Source organism: Actinia tenebrosa, unplaced genomic scaffold (assembly GCF_029948245.1).
Source record: "Actinia tenebrosa isolate PJP-AT-01 unplaced genomic scaffold, QUT_ActTen_1.0 PGA_scaffold0__85_contigs__length_37466705, whole genome shotgun sequence".
Taxonomy (NCBI): Eukaryota; Metazoa; Cnidaria; class Anthozoa; order Actiniaria; family Actiniidae; genus Actinia; species Actinia tenebrosa.
This window is the reverse complement of record NW_028292569.1, coordinates 7,262,583-7,274,726: the sequence shown is the minus strand read 5'-3', so window position 1 is coordinate 7,274,726 and position 12,144 is coordinate 7,262,583. Positions and strand designations below refer to the sequence as shown.

At 39.6% G+C, this 12,144-nt stretch overlaps 1 protein-coding gene across 4 annotated transcripts in view; it reads left to right on the top strand.

The window, feature by feature from the left end:
- Positions 1-12,144, top strand: part of LOC116308782 (uncharacterized) — a 43,625-nt gene that overhangs the window by 28,069 nt on the left and 3,412 nt on the right. For 2 of the 4 annotated variants that reach the window (XM_089028158.1, XM_089028156.1), the window contains 12 exons: positions 54-250; positions 586-724; positions 997-1,252; positions 3,431-3,558; positions 3,961-4,302; positions 6,311-6,489; positions 8,231-8,407; positions 8,703-8,874; positions 9,469-9,969; positions 10,414-10,493; positions 11,242-11,310; positions 11,773-11,871. In XM_089028158.1, the coding sequence (XP_088884284.1) occupies positions 54-250; positions 586-724; positions 997-1,252; positions 3,431-3,558; positions 3,961-4,302; positions 6,311-6,489; positions 8,231-8,407; positions 8,703-8,874; positions 9,469-9,969; positions 10,414-10,493; positions 11,242-11,310; positions 11,773-11,871 (2,339 nt within the window). The remainder of the gene's footprint in view (positions 1-53; positions 251-585; positions 725-996; positions 1,253-3,430; positions 3,559-3,960; positions 4,303-6,310; positions 6,490-8,230; positions 8,408-8,702; positions 8,875-9,468; positions 9,970-10,413; positions 10,494-11,241; positions 11,311-11,772; positions 11,872-12,144) is intronic. The other 2 variants (XM_031719288.2, XM_031719273.2) reach the window with 2 other exon arrangements.

The following is a 12,144-nucleotide window of genomic DNA, read 5'->3' as shown; positions in this document are numbered from 1 at the left end:
AATCAAGAGGAGTCGGAACCATGAATCACAAATGGCATTGATTATCTTAACAGTTCCTGACGACCAGACGTACATCTTGACCACTGATGCAGATGTAAAGTTTACGCACGAATCCATGGAGGCTTTGCTGGATTATATGGTACAGGATGAAGGAATAGGAGCTGTTTGTGGTCGTACCCATCCTCTTGGTAATGGTCCCATGGTGTGGTACCAGATATTCGATTATGCCATTGGCCATTGGTTTATGAAGGTAATTTTAATGCACTCTTGTTAAGGTAGTAGTCACACTGTATAATTTTCTCAGTGACTTGTCTCGCAATGCTTGAAAATGTAGCGTTGCAAGTTGTAAATTACACTGTTACACTGTGCAATTTTCTTGGTTCCTCCCTCCCTCCCTTCCTTCCTTCCTTACTCCCACCCTTCCTTCCCTGCTCACTCGATCCTATCAATCTTGCCCTACAACTCATCCATACGTCCACCCATCTTTCCATTCAGCTATTTGATTTCCAGTTACATAGGTTGTGTATGACAATACGAAATATGCTATATAACTTGTTTTAAATCTTCACTGCCTCGTTTTATTAGGTAGCCAATCACGTCTTTGGCTCAGTTCTTTGCTGTCCTGGATGTTTCAGTCTTTATCGATGTCAGGCTGTTCGAGATATTCTTCCAACATATTCAACCACTGTTAGCGAGGCTTTCGAATTCTTAACCAAGGACATGGGTAGGTAGAGACTCTTTCGCCCATCCACCCATCCACCCATCCACCCATCCACCCATCCACCCATCCACCCATCCACCCATCCACCCATCCACCCATCCACCCATCCACCCATCCACCCATCCACCCATCCACCCATCCCCATCCACCCATCCACCCATCCACCCATCAATTCATCCATCCATCCACCCATCCACCCATCCACCCATCCACTTATCAATCTCATTGCATCATCTTTTAAGTCAATAACACAGTAAAATAACTTTTTTTTTTAGGTGAAGACCGCTGGATGTGCACACTGATGGTTCAGGCAGGCTGGCGACTAGCATACTGCGCAGCCGCAGAAGACCAGACCTACTGTCCGATGGAGTTTGAGGAATTTTACAAACAGCGTCGGCGCTGGATGCCTTCCACTTTGGCAAATCTTGGTCTGCTGGTCAGCGAGTGGCGAACTGTCTTAAAAAATAATGAAAACATCTCTTTTCCCTTCATAATATATCAAGTGGTTCTTCTTTGTGCTACCCTGATTGGGTAAGTAAAATAAGACCATGCCAAAAGATTAGAAACAAATTATAACCAAGGCTATAACCATAGGTAGCATGGGTGAGCATGGGTAGCATGAGGTCGGTTCGCGGCTAACGCGTCGTCTTTCACCGCTGTGAGTCCAACGGGTCGGGTCGCTGGTTCGAGCCCTGCGGTCGCCACATGTGAATTGAGTTTGTTTGATGTGTTGTTCTCTCCTATGCTACGAGGGTTTTCTCCGGGTTCTCCGGTTTCCTCCCTCCATAAAAATCAACATGTGAGTTGAGCGTTGTGTGCATAGAATATTGAATGTAGTGGTAGTGCGTGTGAGTGAAAAGTGTCCCCAATTAGTGCGAAAGCGCTGGAACGACTAGACACTTAAATAAAAAGTGATTTATCTATTTATTTATTTTGATACTACGTTAAATACTTGGCACGACCTCGACATAATAAAGTCCAAACTGAAAGTCAAAATGCTACCGTGCAAAGCTGTTTCGACCTCCTTGGATGTCTTCAGCACGGTGTAGCAAAATAGCATAACAGCTACTAATTGACTACGTAATGATTGCTTGGTTATGACAAAACAGAATGGACTCAAATGTCGGACGCTAGATTAATGATATTGTTAACGAGGGTCGGACTCAAAGTAGTGACCACGAGGTGCATGTAGACTTCCGGTTAATGGTGCACTGCGATTAACAAAAAAAGCGGGAAATGGTACTCGCGTCTACCAGAAAAAAAGGGGGACGTGAACTTCCGGTAAATACAACACGCATCTACCAGAAGAAAAGCAGGACATGTGGACATCCGGTAAATCTTACACGCGTCTACCAGGGGGAAAAACGGCGGGAAATATAGACTTCCGGTACAACATAACCGCGTCTACCAGAGGGGGAAAATAATTTCCGAACTTTTCGAGGAAATAGTAACTTTTCTCTCTCTCTCTCTCTCTCTCTCTCTCTCTCTCTCTCTCTCTCTCTCTCTCTCTCTATCTTTTTTTAATCACTCTATCCTTCTCCATAAATTAGCTAATTACGGCATTGCAGAAAATTCATTGAAGTGGTTTAAATCCTATTTAACTGAGCGAAGACAGAGATGCAACGTGAATAATACATTATCTACTATAAAACAAACCCTTTGTGGAATTCCCCAAGGGTCAATCCTAGGTCCATTATTATTCATATTGTATATTAATGATTTACCAAATAGTGTACATTTTTCAAGTACAAGAATGTACGCGGACGACACAAGCCTCACGGCTTGTAATACTTCCGTAAAATCTTTATCTGAGCAGATCAATTCTGATATTATTAGCATATCCAACTGGTTGATGGCAAATAGATTAAGCCTTAATTCAACAAAGACTGAATATATGTTTATTGGGTCTGACGACAAATTACGTCAAATAAGTTCCAAACCACATGTTTACCTTGAAGGTAAACAAATCGCACGTGTCCAAACAGCCAAAACACTGGGAGTTGTAATCGACCAACGCCTGTCCTGGGCTGACCATGTCGATCATATATGTAAAAAAGTTTCATCAGGCCTGGCTGGCCTTAGACAGGTTCGTGATTACGTCCCCCAGGAGACGGCGATTGCAATATATAATTCGCTGATAACTCCTTGGTTTGACTACTGCGATGTGGTTTGGGATAATTTACCAAAAACATCAGCTGACAGACTCCAAAAAATGCAAAATCGCGCAGGCCGAATTATAACTAAGAGTAATTATGAAACTAGGTCGCGCGACATTTTAATGTCTCTAGGATGGGAAAATCTTCAAAACAGGCGGAAGAAACATAAAGCCACAATAATGTACAAGACTTTGAATGCTCTTGCACCTCAAAGTTTAAGAGACCGCTTTGAGTATCAAACTACAAAATATAATTTGCGGAAGGGAGAAAAGTGTTTAAAATTATCGAAACCAAACACTGAGTACCTCAAACGTGCGTTCTCCTATGAAGGTGCAAAAGCATGGAACTCTTTGCCTTCAGATATTAAGTCAGCTAGAAGTATAAGGGAATTTAAAAGAAAGCTTTCTTCTGTTGGACTCTCATAAGCTTTTTTAGCTGTCTAAATTGTATTCTTATTTAACTCGACATTCTTGTAAAGCAATTTTTATATTGATAGAATTTTTTTTCGAGTATAAATAAAGTATCACTCACTCACTCACTCACTCTTTATTAGGCCTTCAATTGTCATCTTATTCATCGTTGGCGGGTTGGTAAATATGAAGATGGATGAAATTACTGCAGCTGTTTTGATGTCCGTGACAACCATTGGTTATGGTCTTATCTGCTTCTTTTTCCCACAATGTAGGTTATTGGTTTTTATTCATGTCAAAACAAATAGTGCTTGCCTCCTTGCCTCCTTGCCTCCTTGCCTCCTTGCCTCCTTGCCTCCTTGCTTCCTTGCCTCCTTGCCTCCTTGCCTCCTTGCCTCCTTGCCTCCTTGCCTCCTTGCCTCCTTGCCTCCTTGCCTCCTTGCCTCCTTGCCTCCTTGCCTCCTTGCCTCCTTGCCTCCTTGCCTCCTTGCCTCCTTGCTTCCTTGCCTCCTTGCTTCCTTGCTTCCTTGTTTCCTTGCTTCCTTGTTTCCTTGCTTCCTTGTTTACTTGCTTTCCTGCTTCCTTCCCTCCTTCCCTCCTTCCTTCCTTCCTCCCTTTCTTTTTGTTCCTTTTGCTTACTTATCGTTTTACCTTTTGCTTTAATTTTTTTCAGCTACTCAAATCACCGTTGCCAAATTTCTAACTTTCATCTTCGCGGTCATCATGATTATCGTCACGATCGGTCTCGCAGTACAAATCAATGATGAAATCACCGAAAGAGAAAAATTACGCGAAGCCAATAACACTTCAAACGTCCCACTCCATATGCAATTACCGGCAGGAATAAGTACCCTCTATCTCGGTGGCTTGGTTGCGATATTCCTTATTGCGGCCATGTTGCATCCAAAAGAGGCTTTATGTTTGTTGAATGGTATATGGTACCTGTTGTGTCTACCATCCGGGTACTTGCTGCTAACTGTTTACTCTGTCGTGAACATGACTGACAGATCGTGGGGTGAGTACTCAATGTAGTTTGGCAGTCAGAGGAATTTTTTGAATTCAATTACCTCCAAATTGGACAGAAATGTAGCCTGCGTCACATCCGGAATTTTCGGATGTGACGCGGGCTAACAGACATGTAGTCCTATTGCAGATTAATTATATCATCCCAAACTTTACTAGACTGATTCCATAAGTCATAGTTTAGTTTTCCCTCAAAAGAATGCGAATGGAAACGATCCAAATTAATCTTTGATTTGGACAGGAAAGAGAATTTGAAAATCATACAATAGTTGCTTATATGGGATTATTTAACAATTATTCGCCGAAGGCGAAGTGATTATAGGGGAATATTTACCGAGACGCGAGTCTTCGAGCGGCGAGGTAAATATTCCCCAATAAGCACTTCGCCTTCGGCGAATAATTGTTTTAATGTAAATACACAGGTGATTCTTTCAACAACAACAAAAAAATTTTTGGATTTTTACTCGAGGTGATTATCGTGTGATAGTGTGAGTTTCTTGACCAATCAGCGCGCGAGATTTTCTATTATCACCTGTGTATTTATACTAAAGAGTGATGATATAATTAAATATATAATTATCGATGAATTATCTAATTTTCGCTAGTATTAAAAAGTGATATCTTCACATGTTAAAATAACGTCATCGGTAAGAATTCTTAGGAATCACATTAAATAGTAAAAATCCACCAAAGTTGATAAATATATACAATCAATGTCATTAACGTTGTCCACCGAAAAAAGACATTTACGCATTTACACATTTACACATTTACACAGTTACACAGTTACACAGTTACACAGTTACACAGTTACACAGTTACACAGTTACACAGTTACACAGTTACACAGTTACACAGTTACACAGTTACACAGTTACACAGTTACACAGTTACACAGTTACACAGTTACACAGTTACACAGTTACACAGTTACACAGTTACACAGTTACACAGTTACACAGTTACACAGTTACACAGTTACACAGTTACACATTTGTATAGGAAATCGCACGATCTTCTCGTACAATTTGGAAATTAATAGACACGAGTAATGTTTTGAAAGTTCTTGTAATTGCACGAGCCTTTAGGCGAGTGCAATTAAACAACTTTCAAAACATTACGAGTGTCTATTAATTCCAAATTGTACGAGAAGATCGTGCGATTTTTTTGTTTATAGTTCACTCAACAAAATTTCAGTAAAAAATGCGAAGCGACGCCGTTCATCTTTGTCTATTTGGCGGCCGATTTCCAGTCCATCGTGCAACTGAAACGCATAAAAAAGATTAGTTCTTACGGCTTTAAAATTTCATTTATGCTTTTTAAGTACAAAATGATAGAAAATAATTGTTTTGACATTGTTTTGGCCGTGTTGCCATAGCGACTTAATTCGGTACTCCTACGGAGTACAATTAACGCTATAATTGTACTCCTCTCGACCAATCAGAGTCGAGTAATTTTGTTGAGTGTACTATAAACACATTTACACATTTAGACTAAAAGATATATCACGTGTTTCATTATGTATTCTTTGCCTCGTGTGCGTCAGCCTGAACTTTAAATGTAAAATTCAACTCGTGAATCGAAAATCCAGAATGCCCTGACCATTTAGTGAGGATTTAAGATGGAGAATGGTATTTCAGCGTTTGTTTTATGCAAGAACGTTCAAGGAAACATGTGATATTTCTTTTAGTCTAAATGTGTAAATGTGTAAATGTCTTTTTTTGGTGGACAACGTTAATGAAATTGACTGTATATCAAAAAGAATATACATATATATGGCGACTTGGAGATACGAATTTTACGTACCTTCTCGTGTTAAGAATATCTCACTCTTTCAAATTCTTTCAAATTCTCATTCCTAGTAACGAAAAAAATAATACTCAAGGAAATGACACGTGGTCTGAAATGGGAAAACATTGTACCATAGCTGAAAAGCATTCCTAGTAAAGAAAGCAATAATACTCAAGAGAATGACACATGGTGATTTTTAAACTCTTTAGGTACAAGAGAAGGAAAGACCAAAGGAGGCAAAGAAGTAAGTCCATTGGATGTCCTCTGGGAGCAGTTCAAAGTCAAGTGTGCTTGTTGTTTGAGGCCTTTCGCCGCTAAAGAAAACAAACCTCCAGAACCTGAAGCAAAGAACAAGCAAGAATCAAGAAAGGATAGGCTAAAGAGAGTGGTAATGCTCATTCGCTATTGGCCACTTTAGAAAAGAGCAAAAGACTGGAGCGAGTTTTGAATTTTAATCTAATTAGCAAAAGAATTTCGTCATCTGGTGAAGTATCTCAAACTTTAGTTGGTTTTCGAAATTTGAACGCGTTTCGTTAAAAATTTAAAAATTTAAAAGCTACAAGCCTTCAAAAGTGTGAAAAATTTAGAAAGAATGTAAGGTGTTACGAAGTGTCTTCTATCTTTGTCTCTTTTGATCCAGTCATGTTCAAATTTGCCAGACTTTTTTTTTCTTTTTTTTAAATAACTTCAAATTTGCCAGACTTACTAATCTTGAGATGCTTTCTGAAATAAGATTAAAATTCAAAATTCGCTCAAATCTTTTGCTCGATTATAGACCTAATTGCCCTATTTCACTATGACGTCACATCAAAACAATCTATTGTTTAAACGCAAAGGATCATGGTCGTCGGAGGGGGTCAAATCAACGCGAATTCACCGAAATATGTTCTAAAACCTGTATCAATCCATGAAGAGAAGTAGAGTAGCCAACAAACGCTCAGAATGTTTTTTAGTCCGTATTAACACATATTATATCTGAAAACCAGGCCATTTTCGCTAGGAGCAAATTTTGTTGAATTTTCTATTGGATTTGGCGATTCTATCCCCCACATAAACAAGCAGAGACGTCATAGTGAAATAGGGCAATTGAAAAAAAGTAGTCGGGTTCGAGAAGGTCATATCATCGAAGCTAAGACCGAAAAGGATTTTGGGTACTCCAATATGTGTGTTATATTTGCATATAGACATGTAAAAATGCACAGTAGAGCAAAGTCGGTTGACCTAGATTAACAACATGCCAAAGCCATGATGCATAAAATGTGCACAGGAAGGGAAAACTGCAATATGCATGAAATTAGCATAATTGTTTGTCTTCCCATGCCTCCCCTTCGGTCTTAGCTTTGATGATATAACCTTTTTTGAACCCGACGACGTTTTTTCAATTAGGTGTGTATGAAATAATTGTTATGTGATAATATGTGTTTATCAGTCAACCAGGGTGAGAAAAAAGAGAACCTAGAGAAATGCCCTTATATCAAATAACAGAAGAGATCTAACAGATTTCAGTGGATGGATCGAAAGAAAGAATGGATTGAAATAAAAATGAATGATAGATAGATAGACGGTTGTATCGTCGTGTACGGGAATTGTCAGGGGAATTCTATTCAAATTCAAATTTCAAGTAATCGGCTAGTAATCGTACCCTACGATAGCATACATTAAACTATAATGAATATTTATGTGCACGCGCTGATGATACATCGTTTAAATATGACTAAAAAGTGAGACCACCCAACCGAATTCGCTTCGTGGTCTAGGGGTTAGGTTTAGGGTTAGGTTTAGGGTTAGGGTTGAGGTTGGCATTGTAGTAGTTCTTTGGTGCCGAAGAAGGTAACGAGTTCGATTCTTGGTGTCTTCACTTAATTTTTTTTCTCACTCGTGTGTTCGGAAACCTATGACGTACTTCGTTAATCCGTACACGACGATAGTACCAGATAGACACCTTTATTTAAACTTAAATAAAATAATAACAGGGTAGTCCAGTCAGTGGCAAAATGCCTCTGCTATCAAAAGGAGCCTTGTTAAACATATACACAATATACAATAGAAAATAAAAACTAAAAGGAGCTAAAATGCATGACTTCACTTCACCTTCCCTAACAAGTGTCATTCAATTTTTGTCATTCCAGTTGTCTAGAAAATCAAGAAAGTCGACCAAATCAACAGAAAGTAATGCAAGCAGGAAAGGACGGCGCAGCAGAAAAAATAGCAAAGAGCTTGATAGCGAAATGGACAGCGAGTCAGCTTCTGAGTCAACTAGAGGCAAAAGCAAATCAGATAAAGGAACGCTTGGGAAATTGCGTCTGGTAAGTTTATTCAGTAGTGTTAAAGTAGTTTTGCCCATTTCAGACCACGTGTCATTCCCTTGAGTATCATTCTTGTTTGGATGCAAATAAAACAAAGGATGCTATTTTCAAAGGAATGACACGTGGTCTGAAATAGGAAAACAAACGCCCAAGGCTAAGAGGTCTATTCCCAAGAGCAAAGGGACTTTGTTATTCTTCTATCTGACCACAGGCAGCCCAAGCTGTGTTATGGGCGTGGGTACGTTATGGTCCAAAACCTCTATTCACATTTTTTCTTCTCTCTCTTTTTCTCCAGGCAATTCGACACAGTCTTAAAGGTATTGGATTTTTCAAGGATGACGATCAAGTAGAAGATCAACACCCAATGCAGTCTGGAGGTATGTCGACTGGTAAGCCGACGATAACAGTGACGACAATACCCGACTGCGGACCAATAGATTACGAGGAAAATAGTTTCCAGTTTTCTGGTAAATTCTTCCAGACACTGTTTCCTTTATCTTGAGCTATCATCAGGGGCGTTGCCAGGGTTTTCCGAGGGGGTGGAGGGGACGGGGGGAATTAAAAAACCCGCCATTTTCTTTGGACCCCCGAAATTTTAATCAGCGTGCGCGTTTTATCTCTTATAGTACACTCAACAAAATTACTCGACTCTGATTGGTCAAGAGGAGTACAATTATAGCGTTAATTGTACTCCGTAGGCAACACTATGGCAACACGGCCAAAACAATGTCAAAACAATTATTTTCTATCATTTTGTACTTAAAAAACATATAAATAAAATTTTAAAGCCGTAAGAACTAATCTTTTTTATGCATTTCAGTTGCGCGATGGACTGAAAATCGGCCGCCAAATAGACAAAGATGAACGGCGTCGCTTCGCATTCTTTACTGAAATTTTGTTGAGTGAACTATAAACAAAAAATCGCACGATCGCCTAAAGGCTCGTGCAATTACAAGAACTTTCAAAACATTACTCGTGTCTATTAATTTCCAAATTGTACTCGAGATCGTGCGATTTCCTATACAAATATTTAATGATGTAAATTATGTCTTAAATCTTAGACACGATTGGTCGCATGCAGCAACAGCAAGAGGGAAGTAGTGACGAGCGTTTCTCTGGCAACCAATCCGGCTTCCCGCCACTTCCGGTTGATCCACTTCTTCATCATCGAAGCAATCATGAAAACAAAGGTTATGACGAGGGCATGGATACGTACCCGGGCGCTCCGGGCTACCCGACTGTCATCCCGAATACACCACCAGAAGACGGTGATCGTCGGAATAAGGCATCTCCGATATACGACGAAATCCATCCACAACCTAACCGGTACCCGTACTCCGAGGTATCCTATCCCTCACTTAAGAATCCTAATGTTGATAGAGTAAAGAGCCGTGCACAGTCAGGCGTGGAATTCGATTCGGATTACGGCTCTTCAAGCAGCAGTAGCCAACAGTACAGACCTAGGAGAGGATCACGAGCGGATATGATGAACACTGTCTATGAAGGTGTTCACTTAGAAGCGGGAAACTTAGATGGTGTTTCTTATATGGGAACGTCAATTGGTAGGTACCCTTCAAAGACAATTCACTTTTCGTATGACCACAGGGAGCCCAATTTAGATTAAAGCGAATAGTGAAAATAAAATCGGAAAAATTAGATAATTAATGATTTTTTAAATTCGAGATCAAGATAATGTCCTCCGTAATGCGAAAGAGTAAAAAAATCAATAAAAAATGCACTAGAAAAAATTTTTTCGCGCGCGCCTTTGTTTTCCTATGTAATTTTCCTATGGTATCTGATCTTGATCTTTTTTATTTTCACCATTCACTTTAATCTAAATTGGGCTCCCTGTGGTATGCAGCACAAACGCGGTTCTGACACGGCAAAGGATGCGCCACATCAGAGAAGTGTTAGGAAAAAAATTACAATACTCCAGTTTCGAGTTCTCTTACGGTATTTAATGAATGAGAGAAGAGACTTATTTATGTGATTGGTGACTTTTTCAGGCGGAATTTCGTCATTTGCGTTGTTGACTAGCGATGACATCCATCTGCCAGTCGAAGAGTGGCTAAAGGGAGACTTAAAGGTAAGAAAACTTCATAATACTTACATCAAAACTAAATCGAAAAAACGTTGGTTACCGGTCGAAAAGCAAGGTTAAAACAAAGACGAGACAAGTTTTTAAGTTTGCCGAAATGTAGACAATGTTGTTTTCTCTACAAATATTCTCATTTCAAAGCACTGAATACAATTTGAAATCTGATATGTTTCGGTATCAAAGGGCTTTTAAATAGCACCTTAGTGTATAGAGCGTTTTCACGTGACATCACAGCGGCCATGTTGGTATACCAAAACAATACGTTTTCTATCCTCGGGGAATTGAACTCTATTTTTATGCAAAACCTGTGCAGACGGTTTCTGTTTTTTGGTACACCAATATGGCTGCCTTGTCACGTGAGTTAAAACGCTCTATATATGGCCCTTTATCACACGGCGGCCATGTTTATTCTCATGACAATAAAAACTTTTGTTTCCCCAGCGTAAATCAATTCTCAAGCGCTAGAATTTGAGGCTACGCGTGGTGGAATCTATTGTTCAATCCAACATGGCTGCCGCGTGAATAAGGCCCATGGGTAAAGCGTTAGACCGGCTTCGTTGTGGCGCGCATGACCACGTAGAGTGGCAGTCCCGTCTCAATTAGAAATGTTAGAAATCAGTAGAAGGTTGCAAGGTTATAAGTGTTCAGTCAGTTGTGACATTCACTCGTCATTTTGTAATTTTTCTGCTAAACTTCGACAACTCCTATGATTTACTTGAACAATTTTTTGCCGTAGGAATACACCGGGAACTTCAGGAAACATGGCTACGATTCTATTGCATTCATATGTAGTATGAAGGAAAAGGTACGTTCAAAGACACGTCTGCGCATGCTCTGAATTCGTATGCAAATTAGTCAAAACATATGTAAATATGACTTTCAAACATGACTGATAAATTGGATAAATAATTAGTGTCCATGTTTGAAACTTAGGGCTAATTCTTACGTATTGTGTTATAGTTGACTGGGGGGCAAACAAGCGGTTGACTGGGGGGCAACTAGCGGATGCTAAGTCAAAACATGTCAAAATAAGTCCTCAAACTATCGTATTTGACTATTTTCACGACATCAAACCAGAAAACGAGAGATCAAGGCAACCTCCAGGATTCTACAAGCCATTCAAAAGTGCAGCTATTGCCAGAAGTGACGTCTATTGATAGCAACCTATTGTCACTTATTTACTAACCCCACTGGCAACCTCAAATAAATGAAAATATCCATTAAGCCCTTCAGATAATGATATTTTGAATTGTATTGTATTTAATAGGACCTGGAATACATTGGCATCAAGAAACGAGGACACCGACAGAAAATCGCTCGTGAGATCACAAAACTTCCAAAACATGAAATCGAAGAAGATATCCCGGTAAGAAACTACTAATACTTCCATTCTTTTACCTTCCATGGGATACCTGTGGTTGAGAAGTAAGTAGGTCTTTAAGGGAGACTAAGCACGAGAAACCAAAATAAGCCTGAAGCGGGATGACGTTTTACCCCCGTCTCTAGACCATAATCCTTTTCACACTGCTTTTGTTCTTTAATTATGACTATTATTCCTGTGTTCTCTAAGGAATCAAAAATTTTGATATGAAAGAATTTTAAAAACTATTATGGTGTAGAGTCGGGGGTAAAACGTCAT